At 29.3% G+C, this 19,696-nt stretch overlaps 2 protein-coding genes across 5 annotated transcripts; one reads left to right on the forward strand and one right to left on the reverse strand.

The window, feature by feature from the left end:
* The first annotated feature begins 1,615 nt into the window (after window positions 1–1,615).
* LOC113860232 (probable sulfate transporter 3.3) lies at window positions 1,616–19,678 on the forward strand. 4 transcript variants are annotated; one of them, XR_003503706.1, is made up of 16 exons: window positions 1,616–1,837; window positions 2,196–2,452; window positions 2,541–2,589; window positions 2,668–2,875; window positions 2,957–3,128; window positions 3,294–3,359; window positions 7,282–7,395; window positions 7,538–7,654; window positions 7,963–8,089; window positions 8,205–8,491; window positions 8,944–9,134; window positions 9,234–9,316; window positions 9,760–9,836; window positions 9,932–10,155; window positions 10,195–10,223; window positions 19,591–19,678. XR_003503706.1 is itself a non-coding variant. In XM_027492933.1 (14 exons), the coding sequence occupies exons 1-13, from the start codon at window positions 2,156–2,158 to the stop codon at window positions 10,118–10,120; spliced, it is 1,977 nt and encodes a 658-aa protein (XP_027348734.1). In that variant the 5' UTR covers window positions 1,906–2,155; the 3' UTR covers window positions 10,121–10,155; window positions 10,195–10,240. The 4 variants fall into 4 exon arrangements, 1 of the variants encoding a protein (XP_027348734.1); XR_003503705.1 differs by having other exon boundaries at window positions 1,999–2,452; window positions 19,591–19,677; XR_003503704.1 differs by having other exon boundaries at window positions 2,031–2,452; window positions 19,591–19,677.
* On the reverse strand, window positions 17,029–17,728 carry LOC113860234 (10 kDa chaperonin, mitochondrial). Its single transcript, XM_027492935.1, has 3 exons — window positions 17,507–17,728; window positions 17,266–17,405; window positions 17,029–17,167 (listed from the first exon to the last, which is right to left on the reverse strand). The coding sequence occupies exons 1-3, from the start codon at window positions 17,609–17,611 to the stop codon at window positions 17,119–17,121; spliced, it is 294 nt and encodes a 97-aa protein (XP_027348736.1). The 5' UTR covers window positions 17,612–17,728; the 3' UTR covers window positions 17,029–17,118.
* Window positions 19,679–19,696: the final 18 nt, after the last annotated feature.

Raw genomic sequence — 19,696 nt, forward strand, 5'->3', positions numbered from 1 at the left:
TTTAAAATTTTTGTTATATTGATTTAAATTTTGAATATCTTGTTCAGTCAATTCAGAATAAACAGGCACAAATTCATTTTAAACAGAAAAATTGAAGATTTATATATAAAAAAAAATTATGATTAAAATTTAATTAATTTTATAATTTATTATACATTTACAAAAATTTAATTATGATAAATTTAGTAGCTAATTTTTAATGAATCATTATAACTCTTTACCTCCTATTTAGGCGAGGTATACGTTTAAGATTTTTAAATTAGCCAAATAGAATGTACTTTTTAACTTTTTGTTCTTAAGTTGTTGAAGTTATATGTAACTACAAGGAAATTCTCAAACTGTTTTACTTCTTAATTACACGTGATTTAAAATCTCATTATCCTAATTAAAATAAGAAAATCTATTTTATGAAATTATTTTTGGTTGAACAACACACAAATGTATCAAAATCAAGGTTAATGCATTTGTGTTTTACCAGGTAAATGTAATTTCTATCTGTTATATTTCTACTGACGGGGTGAGGGTGTGTGGTTTTCTATCACGTCATTCATGTATTTTAAAGTGGAAAGAGATGTAAAATAAAAAAGAAATACTTATTGTTAATTTAAATTTAAGTATTTTATAAATATAATTAATTTAAAAATAATAATAAATAATTTTTTTAATTTTGTAATAATACTGCTCTTAAGATATAAAATGATATTCACATAGTCAATTATTATCATATCTTATGAATGCTTTTAATATTTTATTATTCTACAGAAAATCAAGTAAAGTAGAAATATAACTAATTACTCAAACTTATAAAATAATGTAGTTAAAGATAACTTTAAAATTATAATTAAACGATTAAGAATTATAATAGTTACGGCCCACACTCATATTGGCTTTTTAAAAGCAAAAATATGATAAGACGTGTGCTAAATGAGCTGGTTATTAGAATCATTAGAACAGATAAAAACAGGAATTCTGGAATGGAATTTGCTAGAATGGCATTCCATTGAGGCAGGAAAAAGTAAACAAATATTTTCTGCCTTAAGTCTAAAATCACTTGACCATATCTTTTTAAAAGTCAGTCTAATTCGAAAGTATATTTAAAAAATCTACTTTATAACAAAATTTATTAAATAAAGTTACAAACCTACTTGGTTTAATGGCTAAATATTTATATATAAGTAATTGAATTTAAGCCTTTAAATAAAAAAATAAATAGATAATTTCAAATAATAATAATATAAATACTATAATCTGTTAAATCAACATATTTTTTTTAATACCCTGATATATAATATTTTTAACTAAATAAGCTTTTAAAGAATTCTTAACCTAGCTTGTATTTACCAAATAAGCTCAGCTTGACCTGGACTCGGTGAGTTAGGCGATAGACTCAAACACAAATATACATGTACACAAACAATCTCGTTAAATTATATAGCAGATATATGTTATATATATATGATTAAAGCAAACCCCCCCAAACCAAGGATATGGAAGGGGTAAAAGAACCTAATTTGTTTGGTTGAATTGTGCTAAGAAACCGACAAATATAAGTAAAAATTCCTTCTTAAACACGGCATTAATTATTGAAACCAGAACTCCATCTAAACAACGATGCAACAGAAACTCATCAAAGGCCTACGTCATGTTAGTACAATATGAGCCAAAATCATTTTGCCAATGATGTTTCTGATGCAAGAAATATTCGAGTGAAAGTTGAATGTTGTTGTAAGTGATGATTTCACTCCTCAACTTCTGCATTGAGTCTTGTAAGTGCTTGGGATTTTAACACGACTTCAAAAAAATATATTGGGGGGCCTCATATTTCTGGTTGGAAATGGTATATATGTGTCCAAATTCGTGAGGAGATTGTGTAGAATTAATATAAACTGAACCGTATAGTCCCCTCTACAGGCTTAGCTACTGCTAACCTTTCTCGTTTATTGATTTCTGAAATTACATATATCTCAAATTTATTGTTTTTATCCTCTTGTATTTTAGTTGATAAATATAGGTGCGATCTTGTTTTATAGCGGTTTTGCATATGTGTTGATTACTGGGGTAGGTCAGGGAGGGAGGCTCACATAAAAGGCATCATTGCTCAAACCACAAGAAGCTATAAGCCACATACCACATCATTTAAAACACCTTTTCTTCAATGGAGCCTAATGCCTCCAATATGGATTCCCATTGCTTAGAAATGACCATGGAAATACACCAAGTTGTTCCACCACCCCACAAGAGCACCCTACAGAAGCTCAAGGCCAGACTCAAGGAAACTTTTTTCCCTGATGATCCGCTTCGCCAATTCAAAGGTCAACCACTTCAGAAAAAACTAGTCCTTGCTGCTCAATATGTGTTTCCTATTCTTCAATGGGGTCCTAAATACAGCCTCAAACTCTTTAAATCTGACCTTATTGCTGGCCTCACTATTGCTAGCTTAGCCATCCCACAGGTTGTTCATTAAGTTCTCTACTTTAGTCATAAAAACATTCATAAATCTTAACTTGCTTATCTTATTCAATTATGCACTTTTCATTCAGGGAATCAGTTATGCTAAACTTGCAAATCTTCCTCCAATTGTAGGACTTTGTAAGTGTATTTATTTATTTTATAATTTGTGCTTAATTTATGTTACATGCTTATGATCTGGTCTTGCATATATTTCAGATTCTAGTTTTGTTCCCCCACTTGTTTATGCTGTTCTTGGAAGCTCAAGGGACCTTGCTGTAGGACCTGTTTCTATTGCTTCTCTTGTGTTGGGATCCATGCTGAGAGAGGAAGTGTCTCCCACAACAGACCCAGTTTTGTTTCTTCAGCTAGCTTTTACTTCAACATTATTTGCTGGTCTCTTTCAAGCTTCTCTTGGAATTCTTAGGTAATTACTTCTATATTAGGCAGATTTTAATTCTTTTGCAATATGAATAAGTATATGAACTGTTGTGTTAAATTATTACAGGCTAGGATTTATCATTGATTTTTTATCTAAGGCCATCCTGATTGGGTTCATGGCTGGAGCAGCTATAATTGTTTCTCTTCAACAGCTCAAGAGCTTGCTTGGAATCACACATTTCACAAATCAAATGACACTGGTTCCTGTCATGAGTTCTGTTTTTCACAATACACATGAGGTTACTTATTACTCGTTTACTTTTTTTACCCTCCCAGCGTGACACACCAAACACACCACACGGGCACACAGAATTCCAATTGCTACCCATTTCTTGTCTTTTGGCTAAAATGGAGTTATCTCTGTATTCTCTCTTACAGAAAAGTTATTTGTGATTTTTCTGCAGTGGTCATGGCAAACAATATTGATGGGCATTTGCTTCTTGGTGCTACTACTATTAGCAAGACACGTCGTACGTTATTTTCTCTTCAATCATTTCTTTCTCTTTTTCTTTTTTGTATGCACTTTTTTTTGTCTTACTAGAATTTATTTCCCACACACACCACTCAAGTCACTTTTAAGAAGCAACTTAACTTCCAAGAAACAGGACAAGACCACATAAAGACACAACTGAAATTATCATCATGGCACACATTTTTATTTTATTTGTTATTTATCTTCGATTATCATTATGACAGTACTGCAATAATTTTTTGATCTCTCTTTATTGCATTAATTAATTATCCTATACTATATTATTATATTTTTCTTTCTTTATGATGGAATAAATTATAATTAATAATAATATATCATATTTTTATACATCTCTACACCCCATTTATCTCGTTTTTTTCCTTATTATGTCATTTATTATCCTTTTCACTTTCAATCTTTACTGGATTTATGGTGCTACTTGAATGTGAAATGAACATGTACCTTACAACATGGTTTCACGGGCACCTATTATCAAACACATGGAGGCCCCCTATGGCTCAGGGTTGTAACACCTCAGGGCCACCACACTGACACAGTTGATTCGAAGTCGTGTAGTAATCTTCAAGATCATCCTGTATTAACCTGAACCCGTACACCGGACGACTTTCTTGGCCAAGTTCAGCAATCATGAATATCTTACAAAAATGCTGAATAATATGAAACTGTTTTCTTTGCGTTGAAACTGTAAAATAACACACATTTCTTTTATTTCTGTCAAAATTTTCTTTTTTTATTTTATACTTAATCAATAAAAAAATATACATATTTAGTAATATAAAGATAATGTTTTTTACAATTTGGCACTCCTCTAAAATATATTACATCTCTTAGAATAGTTTTATTAACCTTTATATAATTTTATAAAAAAATATGTTAAATATAATATAAATAAATTTAACATTTTCTTCATTTAATATATAATAAAAATGTTATAAAAAAATTTGTAATTATTTTAATATATTTCATCAAATATTTTTAATTAGTAAAAAAGAATATTAAATAATTTTGTATCATACTTTTTTTAATTTCTTTCTGCTTTTACAAGATATGAAAATTATAAGCTTAGTTATTGAATTCAATCCACCTGTATGTTTTGGTGGAAATATTTATTTACTCCTAAGCATTAGTTTTTTTTTTTTAAATGTAAAAGTCATTAGTTAAATTATACAATTTTACTCGTATGCGCTTATAATCATATTTGCAATTTTTTAAAAAATATATTATTTATATAAAATTTTATATAATATTATTATTTTTATTTGTTCCTACAATATCAATGATTTTTTTGGAAACTTATCTTCATTATGTTTTTTTATTATATTAAATTATATACTCATATTTTATTCTATATATTTAATAAAAAAACTATTGAACTTTTTTAAGCGAAATCAGGAATATTCTCCAGAAATATATTAGTTTAAAAAAGTTTGGCTCACTGATTTTTTTTCCATATATTCAACATTTTTTAAAAAATTATTTTCACATTGATTGCATTATTTTTTATTACATTTTTTAATCCTTTTCTTTTTATCCTAAAATGCATAAATACCATGATGAGAAATAAAAATTACTCTTTTAGAATAAATTGTAATTAAAGGTTTGACTTTTCTTATAATATGATGACTAATTTGAATAAGTTATAAAACATTTTTCAATATAAAAAATTAATTTAGTGACTCACGGTAGTAAAACTCAAGTGTGTGCTTGGAAAATTACCTAGAAAGGGCAAATGTGCACGTCTAATGGATAAGTAACTTTCACATTAATCGGAAAAATTAACACGTAGTAAATGATTATAGTATTCTAATAGCAAAGTATTTTGAATTTAATAAGTTATAGATTAATTTTTTACTTATTTTTTTATGGTGAGATGTAAGTTTTTTTTATAGGTATTATCTAAGTCCGGAAACTTTTTCTATTTTATACTAAAATATTATCTCATTACTCTAAAGTATTTGGTATAACAAAATATTTAATAAATATTTTAAATTATTTAAAAAAAATAAATATTACATAACTTTGATATTTACAATAAAATGTACATTTTTCTTTATTTTCTTTTTTAATGAGTATCACAAAAATATTCATTAGCATCTGTCATAGATTTTAATTTGAAGTAATTACCCTCTCTTTTTGGATCAAATTTTGAAGGATTTAACTTATGTTCTGAAGGCATACACCAAGCCTAGAAATATCCTTCTAGAAACAATGGTGGGGAGCAAAACCTAATGCAAATAAATAATAAAAAATGTATATATTATATGAGAAAATATGAATAAAATTTGAAAAACTTAAATTAAAATATAAGCTTTTAGAACTTTTAATTTTAAAATAATTAACGTTATTTTTAAATTTCATTCGTAAGCATGTTATCATATTTAATTTTATTTTGAAAATTTTGAATATTCATTAAAGAAATCAAGGAAAACTAAACATTTTCTTTTATTGATTTTTAAGAAAAGTGAACAAATAGACATGTACATAAAACTGCAAGCTGAATTACGGCGGCCAAAAATTGTCTGATCAGTTAAACGCATTTGACCTACAAAGAACCATTTAAAAAATGGCTGTCTCACCAAAGTCTACGAAATCGTTACAAATATTGCCAGTTTGACTAAATTTTATTTTTAATTATTATTATTATATATAAAACATGTTGATATATATCAATATTGAATATTTATAAATTTTAATTACATTTTATAAAAGAAAAAATTAATTAATTCAATAATTCAATTGTTAGTTTGAATTATTTTATTAAATAAATTAATTTTATAAAAAATTATTAAATACATTATCTCAATGTTTTATTTTAATGATAATATATTTTTAAAATATAAATAAATATTATATTTTAAATGACATATTTATAAATTTTAAAATTATATGAAATTTGATATATTTTAAATATCTTTTAACATGTATTTTAACAGTAAAATAAACGATCCTAACTATTGAGAAGATTTATTTTACTCAGGTTCACTGACATACACCAACCACAGGATTGAAAGTGACGCAGCATGGTGTGTTGTATAATAAAAAGACTATTTTTTTAATATGTATAATATTATACAAAATACAAAATTATATATAGTAGTTTTTTAATAAAAATTTACAAAATATAGTGTAATTAAATACATTAATACTATTAAATATTATAATTTTTAACAAAAAATTATTATATATATAATCTTATATTGTACAATACTGTACATGTTAAAAAAAACCGTCAAATAAATGTTTCCAACATAATCTTTGATAATTTTTTTATTAATTGCTGAGCATTGTTTGGTTTTGTCTTAAAAATTTGTCCCGTTTTTTCTTAGCAGGATTTACCTGGTAATAATAAAATGTATTCAAAAGAATTTTTCAAATAAATAAATATTAATATTTTTCTTTTAATAATTTTTTATAAATAGTATTTATGTAGTTTTTTTTGTTTTCAACTTAAGCTAAAACCAAATTACATTTTTTTTTTATGTTCTTGAACAGGCCTGTTTGAACTAATGACAATTACCTGCAAATCTTGGAAAGTATCCATTAATGACAATTGCCTGCATATCCTAACTTCTCGCTATTGAGTACTTAAAATGACATAGTCATGTTTCTGATGCATATGTGGTGTGCCACTTCCCTCAAAACGATTGCAGGGTAATACTATTAAGAAATTTTTTGTAAACACAATTTAATTAAGTATTTATTCAATAAATTTTTTTATACCAAATATCTATCTATATGTTTTTTAGTAAGCTAAAAATAACATTGTGATAGACTATTTTGAATAACTTGTTTGAAATAAGTTAAAAAATTGTCACCAAGATGCTAAGTTATATTCATAAGCTTTTATAAACTCTTCTCAAAGGGACCTAACTTGCATCAAAATAATTAAATGCGCGCAGAGTATAAGGAAACCAAAGCTATTTTGGGTCTCAGCTGGAGCTCCTCTCGTGTCTGTCATCATCTCTACTCTTCTTGTTTTTGCAATTAAGGCTCAAAATCATGGCATCAGTGTAGTAAGCCACTGCTCTCATCCGAACTCTTACTATTGCTTCTAAAATCATTAGTATGGTAGCACTAGCAGTATTTGAGACAGGTAAAAATCACTATCAGCTTAATTACTTAGCAAATGTACTTGTCTTCTTTTATTGTTGCTAGATTGGAAAATTGCAACAAGGTATAAATCCTCCTTCGTGGGATATGTTGAGCTTGCATGGAAATCACCTATGCCTAGTCATGAAAACTGGCCTTATCACTGGCATTTTGTCCCTCACTGTAAGTTTCACATTTTTCTTTTTCCTCTTTTCTTTTATTTTATTTCTGACTTTCTTTAATTTAATTTAATTTTAATCATGCTCTAAAGATTTGGAAGCATCTGAAATAAATTTTTAATAAAAAAATTCTAACAACATACTTTCTAACATATTCTTTGTAAAAATTCATTTGGATCCAAATGAATAACACAAAGTCTAGTGGAACATACTATAATTCCATCCAATAATTGAAAATGTGTAACATACAATATTTACCCCTCTATAGTTGGTTTTATGAGTGACACAATGGATAAGTGATTTTTTTAACAGGAAGGTATTGCAGTAGGAAGGACTTTTGCATCTCTCAGAAACTACAAAGTTGATGGAAATAAGGAAATGATGGCAATTGGGTTTATGAATGTGGTTGGCTCCTTCACTTCCTGCTACATTACCACAGGTTCTCTTTTGTGTCCTAAAAACCTTTCCAAATGAAGACTAATAAATCATAAGATTGAGTAAATGAGTGGTGGCATCAGAAGCACATACTTACACATGTACAATATGAATTTCAGGTGCTTTTTCCCGCTCAGCTGTTAATAACAACGCAGGTGCAAAAACAGCTGCGTCAAATATTGTGATGTCTGTGACAGTGATGGTGACACTCCTTTTTCTTATGCCATTGTTTCAATACACGCCTAATGTTGTATTGGGTGCAATCATAGTCACTGCAGTAATTGGCCTCATTGATATCCCTGCTGCTTGTAGCATTTGGAGGATAGACAAATATGATTTCCTTGTGATGTTGACTGCTTTCTTGGGTGTTGTTTTTATCTCTGTCCAGGAAGGTCTTGCTCTTGCAGTAAGTTCATTTATCATTGTGAACATTATTATTACAGATTTGCTTGATACCAACAAGGCTATATACAGCTATGTTACAAGGAAAATGTTAATAAGTTTTTATTAAGAAAGGAAGCATTTATTACATTTTTTTTATTTTGTTTTCCAATAAAACCTTACTATATTAGTATATATGTATGCTCAAACTTGGTCCTAGAAGCTGAAATTTTAGTTTTTTCTTGATAAAGGTTTTAATTCCCTTGACAGTTGATACTTGTAGTTGTAGCTTTTAGTTCTTGCCCAACAACACCAAGTGCTTTTACATAAATCTTATTTCTGCATTTTAAACAAGGAAGTGACTAGAATACAAAGAAAACCTTTTTCTGTGGACGGTTTCAGCACCCTTCTTTGTATGTAGAACAAAATATAGGAGTTCTTTTTAATTGACAAAGGGGTGGCAATGATATTGATCAGGTCGGGTTATCAATATTTAAGATACTCCTGCAAATTACAAGGCCTAAAACAGTAATGTTGGGGAAGATACCAGGGACAGACATATATAGAAATCTTCATCAATATAAGGATGCCACAAGAATACCTAGTTTTCTTATTTTAAGCATTGAGGCTCCCATCAATTTTGCTAACATCACATATCTCAACGAGAGGTTAGTTTCAACTTTGCAAATTTTATCAAGTATGTGAATCTCATTTTGGTACATTAATATCGTTTTCACTGTTACTTAATTATTGGTATGCTATATTAGAACATTAAGATGGATTGAAGAAGAAGAAGAAGACAACATAAAGGAACACTCGAGCCTTCAATTTTTAATTTTGGAAATGTCAGGTAATGAGTTTCTGAAAGGTGACGTTTCATGTTGTCTTGATTTCTTGTGAATCCCTTTTCCAACTATACAACATTTCCGTTTTTAATTACTTAATATCGGATTGTTGACCAAGGAAAAGAGAAGTGCTAATAAGACTATAAAATAATCAATTTCTAGCTGTAATATATTGATGTTCTCACCTCCCACACGTACATTTAAGTTCCATGGGTGCACCTAGCATACTGGTCTTATTAGTAGGTTAAGGAGTACATAATCACTTGTATGTTTACATTTTCACACAAAGCAGTTTTGAGTTGGTTACAGTGTAATAGTATTTTGACAATCTACTTTCTCCAAGCCTATCAGTGAACATATTTCATGATTTCATCTACTTTCATACCCTGCACACGGTATTCATCCAATTAGAAAATTAATGAGTATCACATCTCTTTGAAATTATCAGCCGTGAGCGCCATAGACACAAGTGGAGTCACGCTTTTCAAGGAATTGAAAGGAACACTGGAAAAGAAGGGTGTTGAGGCAAGGATGCTAAACTTACACTAATTTATTTACACACCTTGATAGATACATCTCAAATCTCAACTTTGACTAATTCATTTGAGTTGTGACAACAGCTTGTATTGGTGAATCCTCTCGCTGAGGTCATAGAAAAGCTGAAAAAAGCAAATGAAGCTAATGATTTCATACGAGCGGATAACCTTTTCTTGACAGTTGGAGAGGCTGTAGCTTCACTTGCATCAGGAATGAAGAGTCAACCATCAACCAGTACAGAAGGGGCACATACAGTTGTGCCACATTACTGAAAATTTAGATTACAGAATATACTTCAAAAGTAAAAATATAATTATGTATCCTCTCCCTCCCCCCCAAAAAAAAAATTAAAGGAAGTAACAGCAGCAGCAGCATGTCTAGCATAGAATTCGGATAAAAAGTAATACCCGACCGTATGATTAAAATGAAATGCAACTTTGCTTCTGCTTAGTAAATTTGACTCGCTAGCTTTTTGACGATAAATAGGAACATCTCATTTCTTTTTAATTCAAACATTCAAGTTGATTTTCATACACTCTTCAGTACATCTGATTTGGCAAACTACTTGCGAGGATCATAATTTATTATTGCAGCAAGCAGCTTATCCCACATAGCTATTGAAATTTTGATTTTTATTGCCAATGGTCGTAGCTTTTGAAGGGTTCTATCAAGACTTTGGGATGAAGTACGAGGGAAGGAGGTTTTCTAAACTTACCAAAAGCAGAGTATAAATTTATACTATATTTAGAAAAAAATTAAAAACTCTTTTAAAAATAGAAAACAAACATACCCTTAAATTAATTTAAATGAATTAAGGATGAAGAAGGAAAAATTTTAGTTTTGGATCAAGACATCAAAGATCAATAAAATTTCTACAAACTTTTTAATGAAGGAAAAAGAGCAAATGAAAATTTAACAGGATTAGACATGCAAACGAACAAGCTAAATTTAACATTTGAGTTGAAGAAGTAAAAGAAGCTCTTAAGAAGATGAATTAAAAAAGTTTGAAAAATTAAGAACTAAAGTAACTAACTAAACTCTTTAATGAGATTTTGAGATCTAAGAATAAAACAGAAGAATGGATGAAGAGCACTTTGGTTCCTATATACAAGAACAAAGGTGATATTCAAAATTGTGCAAACTATAGAGAGATTACACTCATGAGTCACATTGATTAGTTATGAGAAAAGGTAATTGAACATAGAATATGAAAAGAAACTGAGATTGCAAAAAATCAATTTGATTTTATGTCAAGAAGGTCTACAACAAAATATATATATCTTCTACAAAAAGATGATAGAAAAATATCCCTACAAGGAAAAGGATTTACACATGATTTTTATTGATTTGAAAAAGGCATATGATCGGGTATCAAAAGAAGTGTTATAGAAGGCTTTAGAAAAGAAAGGAGTTTGTTTCGCACATATTCGGGCTACACAAGACATGTATGAGGGAGTAATTACATGTGTGAGAACTTCTAGAGACATATCTAAGGACTTTTCCATTGGAATAGGTTTACATGGCTCCGCTTTGAGTCCTTACTTGTCCTCGATGCATGTTATTTGCAGATAATGTAGTGTTGGTCGAGGATTCAAAAAAGGAAGTTAATGTTAAATTTGGATTATGAGGGGAGACTTTAGAATCTAAGGGTTTTCGCTTGAATAGAAGTAAGACAGAGTACATGTATTATATGTTTAACAAAAAAATAAGATGAGGATCATGCATTGAAAGTTAAGCTTGGAGAGGATATTATATCACAAGTTTTCAGTTTTAGGTACTTTACATGGATTATACAAAATGATAGGAAAATTAATGAAGATGTTAGTCACATAATAAAAGTTAGGTGGTCAAAATGGAGAAATGCATCAAGAGTTATTTGTGACTGTAAAGTAGCTATCAACCTAAAAGGAAAGTTTTACTATACTGTAATATGACTAGCTATCCTATATAATAGTGAATGCTAAGCCTTAAAGGAACAATATGAGAAAAAGTGAGAGTGATAGAAATGAGAATGTTAAGGTAGATGAGTGGACACATGAGAAAAGATAGAATATAAAATGATAGTATACGAACGAATATTGGATTAACACCTATAGTAAAAAATATGACTGAAAATCGTATAAGGTAGTTTAGTCATGTGCAGAGAAGGCCTTTAGAGGTGAAAGAGGAGGCAAGAAAAATTTAAAAGAACTTGAGACGAAGTTATCAAACGAAATATTTGGATTAACTGGATTTCTAAAGGTTTAGTTTTTGACCGAACTAAATGGCGTCATGTAATTCATGTAACCAACTTTACTTAATGAGATAAAACTTAGTTATTGTTGTATTGTTAATGGCTATAGCATGTTAAACAAATTATTTAAAGGTCAAAGCAATGTTTTATGCTAACATCAATAATGTTGACAACCTTAACTGCAATAAGATAACAAGAGGATCAAAATGTATGTCTATGCAAGTGTGAGTTGTATACTCCCTTCTAAAATGTAAAATCAAACAGAATTTACAAGATCTTAGATGGTGCAGGAAAAGAATAGTAAGAACTTTATAAAACTCAAAAATACATTATTTTAAAATATAAATACCTTCTCGTTGAGCCCTCTATGATCCTACTCCACATTGCACTTTTCAATTTCTAATCATGCGAAAAAAGCATTTATGCTCCATGACTTACAAACTAAAGCCAAATATTTATATGCACACTATATATCTATACTAACATGTGTCTATGTGCAAACAATCCTATATTTTTTTTCTTTAAACAACGTAACAAAAAACTATACTTTTATCCTCAAAAGACAATGACAATTTTTAAAAATTTCTTTAGTGTGTTTAAAAGCAAGCCTTGTAAAGATGCTTCCTTGTACCCTGGAGGTGACAAGTTCATATCTTAGACCTCTATGCTTGGCCTCTACCCTCTCTAGGTCCCACTTGTTGGGAGCCTTATGCTCTAAGTCATTTCAGTCACCAAATTCATTTATAGTCATACAACTCTGCTTGGTTTGAATAGCATGAACCAAGCATTGTGACCTCAATTATACTTAAGGTAGACTTGTAATGCTTTTGTATATATTAGCCATAGCTAACTAGGAATTGGGTTTGAGGTCATATCACAAAGGGTGAGGTAATGCAAATGCTTATAAAATTTCATATGAATATCGCGATTTTTAAAGAGTTGCTTTCCTATTTTCTAGAACCCGTTCCAAAGACGAAGAGTATCTAAGGAGTAAGTGAGTGTAGAATTATTTCTTTATTAGGGTGTCTTTATAAAATTATTTCAAAGGTATTTGCAAATAGAATGTGAGGTGTGTTCATAGGCATAATAAATTAGCAACAATCGGCATTTATATTAGCGATAAACATGTTAGATAATGTGTTTTTTGTCAATGAGGTGATGAATTATGCTAAGAAGAGTACAAATAACTGCTTCTTTTTTTTTTGTTGAAAGTAGATTATGAAAAGGCATACAATTTAATAGATTGAAAATATATGTTATATATGTTACGAAAGTTTGGCTTTGGAGAGAAGTGGGTAAGCTAGATGGAGGCTTGCTTATATGATGATCATTTATTGGTCCTTGTTAATGGGAGTCCTACGGAGGAAGTGGTGATTGGTAAAGGCCTTAAATAAGACGATCATTTATCTCCTTCCTTATTTTTATTTGCAGTAGAAAGTTTGGGGGGAATTAATGAGGAGTATCGTCTCAAAAGGACTTTTTTCTGGGGTGAAAGTTAGTGATGTACCCAAAATTTCATTTTTACAATTTATAGATGATACTTTGATTATAAGCAAAGCAATTGAGCGAAATTTGTAGATGACAAAAGCTATTCTATGAAGCTTCAAACTTATATCCAGGCTTAAAGTTAATTTTCATCAGAGTTATATTGTAAGGGTGAATGTGATAAGTGATTTTCTAGATATGACATCTCGCTCTCTAAATTGCAAGGTGGGATATTTGTCTTTTTGGTATTTTGGTATCTATGTTTGGGACAAACCGAGAATAGGTACTTGACAGAAACTTATTGAGGTGCTTAATTACAAACTAACATATTAAAAGCACAAATACATTTTCATCGGGAGTAGAGTAATACTTCTTAATGTTGTTCTAAATAGTGTTCCACAATATTATTTATCTTTTTGAAAAATGTTATCAAGTGCCATCAAGGAAGTAGTGAAGATTCATTGTTAGTTTCTTTAGAGTGGCGTGAAAGAATCATAAAATACAGCTTAGGTTAAATAGGAAAAAGTATGCATGCAACGAATGAGGGCGGTTTGAGAGTGAGAAATATAGAATGATTTAATTTTAACTTATTGGATAAATGGGTTTGGAGAAGATTAAAGTTTTCAAGCTCGCTGTGTTTTAATGTGTTACGGGCACGGTATAGATCAAAGCGCTAACATCCCTTACTCTCGATCGATTGCTCACCACCGTTTGATCTGAACAAAAAAAGGAATAGAATTGGGGACTAGAGGCCTCTCCAATTGAGAGGATAAAGTCTGTGATTCAAAAATGAAACCTCTATATCCTTTTTGGGGGGAAGAGGCCACAGGCTGTCTGCTTAACTAAAGAAGGCATTAGCCACAGTGCAGTATAAAAAGGAAAAACAAAAAAAGAAATTCATTCTAAAAACTTAGGGAGGCTGATATGTTAGTTTCTTTAGAAGTGACTTGTAATGCTTTGGATTGGTGAAGGGTTGTGGAGTGGGTTTGTAAGCAAGTTGATAAGTGGATAGATTCTAATGTTACTGAGTTTTTGGCAATAATTGTTCATTTAGTTTTTGGAGAGATAAATGGGTGAAAAGTATTGCATAAGCAAATTTATACTTAAGGCTATTTTTAGTAGTGACAAGTAAGTAGGCCCGGGTGGTGGATAATGGGTAATTTGAAATGGGCTAATGAGTATGAGAAATTCCTTGGACAAGGCAATTGTTTTCATAGGAAGAGAATTTACGGTACTAGTTGTGTGAGACTATGAAAAGTAAGAGGTCCAAGAAAAATATGAATGCTATGTTGATATGAAGTGTGATGGTAATAAAGACTACAATATTCAATCTGCTTATCACTATATTCATAATTTCTTTATTACAGGTAACAGTTTGGAGATATGTTTAGTGCAAACATTACGCAAAATTTGAAAGTTTAGTGCAAGGAAAGTAGTAGTATTCATGTGACATCTATTACTTAATGCGATTTCAGTGTAGTGAAAATTAACTAAACGGAGATTGATAATTTCATTAGAAGCTTGTGGGTTGTGTGGTATTAAAAATAAGGATGTATTGAAATTTTTCTTTGCATTGCTTTATTTCTATGATTTAGTGTCAATATATGCTTGCCTGAAAATTTACATGAGGCATTATTAAGCATATGTGGAATTCAATGTGAAAAAAGGAAATGGAAGAAAGTTGTAATGGTGTGGTTTGAAATAATATAGATAATTTATCTTCAACGGAATAATATTCTCTAAAATAACAATATGTTAAATGTTAGTGAAATAGTTAATTTTATCAAGTATCATTTTTGAAAGGGGCTTGTAATATGACTTTTGAAAAATTCGATTGAGTATGTGAATTAAATTAATGATCGCTTAACATATATTGTTAATTCTCTTCAGAAACATAATTAGTTAAAATACCCCTTGTACTTTAATTTTATCTTTAATAAAATATTAATATTAAAAAAATAAAATTATAAAATTAGTATATTTTTAGTTTTCTTTAATTTAATTTACTTTATAACATAAGAATTAAAAATTAAAGTGAATAATCTAAAAAATATTAATAATAATCTCGATGTAGTATATAAGAAAATTTGAATTAATTATATAAAATTACTTATTAAATAACTTTGAGTGTGTGAAAAAATCTATAATGTGCAATATCAAGCATTTTTACTTTTTATTAAGAGTTTTACTTTTATTTTGAAAAATATTGTATTTTTTAATTTATACTTCTTTATTTTAAAAAAAAAATAAGGGGTTGAGAAAATTAATATAAATATTTACTTTATTTAAATAAAAAATATATTTACAAATATATAAATATTTATACTGTAAAAAATATTTTTTTTCACATATAACTATTTATTTTAAAAAATTAGTATAAATATATCTATTGACAAAGTCAATTATTAAAATTCGTAATTTTTTTATATTTTTAATAAAAATTATTTACTATTTATTTTATCATTGAATTAGAATAATATAATTTAATTATTATAGAGTTGATATTAAAAAATTTAAATGTATTAAAAGTACATTTATACATGAAATACATTAAAAAAATTATTTTACACAAATATCTATACATAAAACTATATTAATATCTAAAACAAAGTAAATTTATTTCTCTTATTTACTGATAATATCTATATTTTATCTTTTAAATTTTGATTTTTTTATATTATTATTTCATAAACAATGTATGAAAAAGTAACGTTTATTATTAAATAAATGAATATAATAAATATTTTTTGTAAAAAATTATTGTTAACGAAAATATACTATCAAAATTGATTCAATGAAATGTCAAATCTAATATTTAACATTAATTAAATATTAATCTTTTTACTTTTAGTTATATTAAATCAAGTTTTAAAAATTTAAATAGCTTAGAATGCTTTTTACAAATAACATATTTTAAGAAAATTAGTAGCCAAAACATTCTTATGTTTATACATCCTTTTCCAAACACCTTGATCGGTTTCAAACACCTACCTATTCCTTTGTGCCATGTCACTTGGCCTTCAAATATTTCCATCTCATTCTCGAATTCACTGGTTCCACTCATGTTTGCCCAGGTATGCAACTTAATAGCATAATTCAATTATTAAAATAGGGACACTAACAAGATAAAAAGAATTCACAATACATTAAATTAATTCCAAAAATGTAAACAAATACTAAAATATCTCCATTGTTATAAATCAAGAACTATGTTTTTCTGATTATATTATTAAAAACTAGATGATTTTTATAGACGATAAGTCTAATAATACAACAGTCTAAAAGAATTCGAAATAAAAAGTTAGTATCCTGGAGTTTCAAATTTTTAGGGCAAAATCTAGTCGTTGCAGAGACGGCAAAACAACATTTTACCACGACAGCAAAGCAAGAAGCACAGTCCCATTCCGATTTTCCAAAGTACAGAACAACATCAATTTCTAAAAACAAAATCTGGCACAAGTGTTTGCAACAAGTTACATTCTTAACCATGACATTAAATTATTTTCTAATCAATCAGAATTTCCATGTTTCAGACAAACACCAAACACGACATCAATCATGCAGAATGCCCAAAATGTCATCGTCCCTAAACAAATGGAACCTGCAAAACAGAAAAGAAACCCAGCTCGTAAAATTTCAATCCAAAGCGCTATCTCTCACGCATAACGAAAGTAAACAGAACAAGATTCCGAATCATACTCTTTGTCGTTGAGCTTAACCTGGGTGCCACCATACTCCGGCAAGAGCACGTGATCACCTTCCTTCACGGCCACCGGAATCAAATTTCCTGCTTTATCACGTGACCCGGGTCCAACTGCTATCACTTTTCCCGAATTAAGCTGTTCCAAAACCACACAAGGTTCGTTCAACAAACAAACGAAAACCCATTTCACGCACAAGGAGACAAACCAAAAACGCTGAAAACAGTGAGAGTTAAAACCTGTGAGGACTTCTCAGGGAGGAGAATGCCGGCGGTGGTTTTGGAAGGAGGGACAATTTTCTCTACAAGAACGCGATTGAGGCTGGGAATCAAGCGCTTTGCCATCTCCTTCTCTCAAACGCTGTTTCTGTGGGCAAAGTAGAAGTGTGATTTCAGGGACAAGAGAGGAGTGTGGCGTTTTTAAAAACGTAGGAAGCAGGGTTTCTGGATCGGAGTGGAAGGTTCTAGTGACTAGGTGCAATGAAGTAGGGTTTTTAGGGTTTTGAAAAAACCCTGTTAACAACTTAACATGGGCTTGCTTTACAAAACATTTTGGAAAAAGGTATTTGTGGCCATCTTGATTTGTTTGAGACACTGCCGGCCCACCCCAAATAAATTGTTATGTATATGCTTGTTTGTGTACACGTTTTATGGAATTAAAAAGTAAAAATTATTACACTTTTAATTTTTTTAAAGATATTTAATTTCACTTTCATCTTTTTAGTTTAAATTTTATGTAAATTTTCTTCCTCAATTAAGCCTTTTGTTTTTACAATTTAATAAATTTAGTCTTTCCTTATTATTGTTTTTAGTTAAAACTCTTAAATTCACATTTTATACTTAAAACGTTTATAAATTAAATTAAAATTTATTTGAAACTAATCAACTGAATATTAAATTTCACTGACAATAAAAAAAATTAAAATTTTCTTCTTCAAACCCTAACTTCATAGCTTACAAATATTTCAAATTTTATCAAGCTTTTACAATTTTCTTTACTTATATCTTTTATGTTGTAAAATATTGTACACATTAGAAAAATCATAAAATAAATATTCTCAATATGATCTTTGATATTTTTTTATTATTTACTGAGCATTTCTTGGTTTTGCCTAAAAAATTTGCCCCTCTTTTTTTCTTAGTAGGATTTACATGGTAATAACAAAATGTATTCAAAAGAAATTGTCAAAGAAAGTGATATTAATATTTTTTTTTTCAGTAAGTTTATATAAATAGTATCTCTCTGGTTTTTTTTAAAACTAAAACTAAAACCAACTTACTTTTTTCTTTTTGTTCTTGGACAGGTCTGTTTGAACTATTGACAATTACCTACATATCATAACTTCTCATTGCTGTTGTGTAATTAAAATGACATAGTCATGTTTCTCATGCATATACTTCAGAACAGGGTAATACTATCAAGGAAATTTCTGTAAAAACAATTTAATTAAGTATTTACTCAACAAATTTTTACTATTCACAAGGCTTAAACCAAATATTTATCTATATATTTTTAATAAGCTAAAAATAACATTTTGTGATAGGCTATTTTGAATAACTTGATTGAAATAAGTTAAAAAATTGTCTCGAAAATGGTAAGTTATATTCATAAGTTGTTATAAATTCTTCTCAAAGGTACCTAGCTCACATCAAAATAATTAAATGGGTGCAGAGTATAAGGAAACCACACTCTCGTGACTGCCATCATCTCTACTCTTCCGGTTTTTGCAATTAAGGCTCAAAATCAAGGCATCAGTGTAGTAAGTCCCTTCTCTCATCCCAACTCTTACTATTGCTTCTGAAATCATTAGTATGGTAGCACTGGCAATTTTTGAGACAGGTACAAATTACTATCAGCTTAATTACTTAGCAAATGTACTTGTGAATTCTTATGTTGTTGCTAGATTGGGAAAGAAGGGTGTTGAGGCAAGGATGATAAACTCTGAAACATACTAATTTATTTAAACACCTTGATCGATACGTCTCAAACCTAAAATTCGACTAATTCATTTGAGTTGTGACAACAGCAAGTATTGGTGAATCCTCTCGCTGAGGTCACAGAAAAGCTGAAAAAAGCAAATGAAGCTAATGCTTTCATACGAGCAGATAACATATTCTTGAAAGTTGGAGAGGCTGTAGCTTCACTTGCATCAGCAATGAAGAGTCAACCATCAACCAGTACAAAAAGGGCACATACAATTGTGCCACATTACTGAAAATTTAGATTACAGAATATACTTCAAAAGTAAAAATAGAATTATGTATCCTCCCCCTCCCCTCCACCCCCTAAAAATAACAAAAAGTAAAGGAAGTAGCAGCAGCAGCATGTCTAGCATAGAATTCGGATAAAAAAGTATTGTAATACCCGACCGTATGATTAAAATGAAATGCAACTTGCTTCTGCTTAGTAAATTTGACTCGCAAGCTTTT

Source organism: Abrus precatorius, unplaced genomic scaffold (genome assembly GCF_003935025.1).
Source record: "Abrus precatorius isolate BTA unplaced genomic scaffold, Abrus_2018 Scaffold2, whole genome shotgun sequence".
NCBI classification, from domain to species: domain Eukaryota; kingdom Viridiplantae; phylum Streptophyta; class Magnoliopsida; order Fabales; family Fabaceae; genus Abrus; species Abrus precatorius.

Coding starts and splice junctions, on each gene's coding strand:
- LOC113860234 (XM_027492935.1), bottom strand. CDS start 17,611: ATGGCAAAGCGCTTGATTCCCAGCCTCAATCGCGTTCTTGTAGAGAAA. Junction 17,406..17,506: donor TCCCTGAGAAGTCCTCACAG/GTTTTAACTCTC, acceptor GTTTTGGAACAG/CTTAATTCGGGAAAAGTGAT. Junction 17,168..17,265: donor GTTAAGCTCAACGACAAAGA/GTATGATTCGGA, acceptor TCTGTTTTGCAG/GTTCCATTTGTTTAGGGACG.
- LOC113860232 (XM_027492933.1), top strand. CDS start 2,156: ATGGAGCCTAATGCCTCCAATATGGATTCCCATTGCTTAGAAATGACC. Junction 8,090..8,204: donor TTCCTGCTACATTACCACAG/GTTCTCTTTTGT, acceptor TATGAATTTCAG/GTGCTTTTTCCCGCTCAGCT. Junction 9,837..9,931: donor TGGAAAAGAAGGGTGTTGAG/GCAAGGATGCTA, acceptor TTGTGACAACAG/CTTGTATTGGTGAATCCTCT.